This window comes from Capsicum annuum, unplaced genomic scaffold (assembly GCF_002878395.1).
Source record: "Capsicum annuum cultivar UCD-10X-F1 unplaced genomic scaffold, UCD10Xv1.1 ctg81743, whole genome shotgun sequence".
NCBI classification, from domain to species: domain Eukaryota; kingdom Viridiplantae; phylum Streptophyta; class Magnoliopsida; order Solanales; family Solanaceae; genus Capsicum; species Capsicum annuum.
In genome coordinates this window covers 1-3,444 of record NW_025892487.1, presented here as the reverse complement: position 1 = coordinate 3,444, position 3,444 = coordinate 1, and the positions used below count along the sequence as shown (strand labels likewise).

General features: G+C 34.3%; 1 protein-coding gene across 1 annotated transcript; it reads right to left on the bottom strand.

Annotated features, from left to right (window-relative positions):
• Window positions 1-499: 499 nt before the first annotated feature.
• On the bottom strand, window positions 500-2,744 carry LOC124895388. Its single transcript, XM_047405820.1, has 3 exons — window positions 2,612-2,744; window positions 1,738-1,908; window positions 500-1,248 (listed from the first exon to the last, which is right to left on the bottom strand). Exons 2-3 carry the CDS (start codon window positions 1,889-1,891, stop codon window positions 689-691), a joined length of 714 nt encoding a protein of 237 aa, XP_047261776.1. The 5' UTR covers window positions 1,892-1,908; window positions 2,612-2,744; the 3' UTR covers window positions 500-688.
• Between the last annotated feature and the right edge of the window lie 700 nt (window positions 2,745-3,444).

Here is a 3,444-nt window from a genome sequence, read left to right as displayed (position 1 = left end):
GTCTAAAAGATGGCATCATTATCCGGTCAAGCCTATAAGGACCTTTCGCATAGCTAGGTAGATCAGTTGCCTAATGAAAAACTTGGTTTGACATAACCAAACTTGCCTTTGCCAGTGCATCCGCCACTTGATTTCCTTCTCTATAACAATGTTGAATGATGCGCCTTCATTGATAGTTTCTTGTAATAACACAGGTACATCATACTTCCTTTATAGCATGTTGATTATTAAAAGAGAATATTATTGAAGTTATGCTCCTTGCACCACTTAAGACCGATCATAACAGCCTGTCTCTGCCAGATTGCTGCTACCAGTTCCAAGAGGTGGTTGAAACGCCATGATCAGATTACCAAGAACGACAAGGGATCATTATATATCTGGGCACCAGCATCATTTGTGAAAGTTTGGTGGTTTTTCCATCAAAGACAATTGGTTGGCTATTCTGTTTCACCAGTAAAAAATATATAATAAAACATAAGACAAACAAAGGCATCGAAAAGTCCAAAATATACTCGCACCTAGATTAAATGACAAAAACTGAATCAGTTCATCCCATGGCTCTCCGTTGATACGGTTACGCAATGGTAAGGGCATAAAATAAGCTAGAACAAATGTGAATCAAAGACTCCTAATTTATTTATGATACTGTAAAATTACATGAAATTTGCCCTCTCTAAACACCTTCACATCAGCAAGGCAGCTGCTCCAACTCCTTTGTACTTTTACCATGCTCAGGTAATTCAGGAGCAGAATACATCATGTATTTACAGAAACATAACACAACACAGAAGCTCAAAGCCAACGCTCTAATTAACAACTTTCCGTTCACAATATAAAAAGGAATCTGCAATACTAATCCTAGCAATACGTCTTTTACTCCAATATCATATGCTATGTGCATGAAGTGCGCGCAGCCATAGACATACATGGTGAAGCCAAGCAGTAGATACAGATAACCATAATTGAACTCCAAAAGGTGATGCAACGCAGATGCCACTATCATAGGAATGACCTCGATCAAAAATATTGCCTCAGCACCAATTAAACGGAACGGCCTGTCGTAGTACCAATACGTAACAAAAGACATCACAACAAAATGGTTTAAAATCGCACCAGATAAGAGAATCGGGCCGAGAACTTGCGAGATCTTGTAACCACGCAGACCATTCATTAAGTTTCTATATGCAAAGGCAATGCATATTGAGGGATTGCTAATAATTTGCACCCACAACAGTTCAATAAGAGGCCCTGAAATAAACACAAGAAGAAAAGGAATTCGGTATATCAAAGGAAATTACAAAACACGCATAATTGGAGAGAGCACACTTTTCACAAAAGTTCACCAGTTAATACACTAAAACAGAAGCAACTTTTCATCTCCAAACAATATCTGGCACCTAAGCTAGAAAAAAACCATAAAAAGCTAATCATTTTTTCCAAGAATGTTTAAACAACGAGTTTCGGTGAATATTTTGGCCTGTCATAACTGAAAAAAAGGGATAATGTAGTGTCTAGAATTAACCAAGCAAACTTTAATGTAACTATTCAAAAGTGACTTGAGAAAAGATTTATTTGTAACTTCTGACGTAGATTTCTTAACTTGACGCTCTTGTATTACCTCCGCTCAGAGACTATAATTACACACTGGCTACATATGCATTCCTAAAGTTTCAGCTTAATTTCATGTAGGTGATATATACTATTGTTTAAATAAACTCTTAGAGGTCAAAGACTTACCAACATAATTGGGTGGTGCATCAAACCATGGCACTTCACACCTAAAGTTGTTGACAAATGAAACGACAGCCTTCAAGCTTTGTGAGGAAACCTCCCAAGTGCGGAGGAACAGTCTACGGGGAGAAGCACAAGGAGGGACAACTTGTTCACCCATCCGTCTGGTTGCAGATACTGTCAATCGTCAAACAAGATACTACGTTTACTTCATAAGAATATGTTCGTTAATTAACAAGATACTTCACTTCTTCAACGATTGCAATAAGAGACATAATAACAAATGCAAGCAGTGGCGGAACCAAGATTCTAGCCTTTTAAAGTTACTACGTGCGCTAAACAAATAATTTGCACACATTCGATGAATTTCTTAATGACAAATGAAGGGCTTGTACAAAAGTTACTGATTCAACTGAACCCGCTATATATATAGGGTAACTCTGCATCTAAATGGAAATAAAGCAGTCTAATAAGGAGCTAGCAACATCACAAAACATAGACACACACAAACAACTCAAATAAGATGATCAAAATATTCACAATTTCAATCCTATCAGCAAAGGCACCAAACGACTTTATGCCGTTACTCTATTTGTTTTGATAACCGTAGTGTCCAGACTAGCTTTCGCGCACCTCGACTAAATCAACGTCTCGCACCTCGACTAAATCAGCGTCTCCCACGACCAACATATAGAATCACCTAATGTTTTATGCCGCTACTATAAACACTAGCTAGTAAAGTTAATTCACCTAAATAAATTATATAGTAGTGGTAATGTCTTCGTGGGAGACTCCACTTGCATGATCATACTGGATACGTTGTTGTATTATAATTCTTGTAGTAATATAGATCAAACGATTTGAAAAATTACGTGCATACCTTGTTGATAGATCAAATAAATGGATTCTTCTGGCCACACCAACACGAATATTATCCCAATTTTTATCCCAAAGTAAAAACTATCAAACTAGATAGAGCTTATGACCTAACTGTCTTTTGTTTTTTTTTTTCATATAAAGAGAGGTTATATAAACCTATTCGGTACAAATTTATCCTATTCCTATTTTAATTAAAATCGGTTTTGATTAAAAAAAAAGTTATTTGGATTTAATATATTCTCTACTCTATACTTATCTATTTATATTTATATCTATATGTATTCTATATTAAAAATAAAGATTATTTTCTAATATAATTAATTAAACTCCAAAGTTAGGTTCAAAATAATAGTAAAAAATCCTTTTTTTTCAAATAAAATAGGCGATTGACTTTTCCTTAAAAAAAAAGTATCAATATTACTTGAAATATTAATTTAATATTACTATTTTTTTTTTTAGGAGGAAAGTTAGTCTTAGTAGAAACTAAAGCACTAATAGACGTAAGTCCAGTTTCAAGGTCACCGCCTATCCACCTCTGTTAGTGAAACAATCATAGTTAAATTTTTATTTTTGAATCAAAACCGATTTTAATTGAAATAGGAATAGGATAAATTTGTACAGACAAAATAGGTTTATATAACCTCTCTTTATACGAAAAAAAAATACAGTTGGGTCATAAGTTCTATCTAGTTTGATAGTTTTTACTTTGAGATAAACAAATTGAAATAATATTCGTGTTGTTGTGCCCATAAAAATCCATTTATTTGATCTATCAACAAGGTATGCACATAATTTTTCAAATTGTCTGATCTATATTACTACAAGAATTATAAT

Bases quoted from the DNA above. Each gene is read 5' to 3' on its own strand.
- LOC124895388 (XM_047405820.1), bottom strand. From the start codon at position 1,891: ATGGGTGAACAAGTTGTCCCTCCTTGTGCTTCTCCCCGTAGACTGTTC. The intron at 1,249-1,737 runs GTAAGTCTTTGA...TGTTTATTTCAG, and splicing joins TGCACCACCCAATTATGTTG to GGCCTCTTATTGAACTGTTG.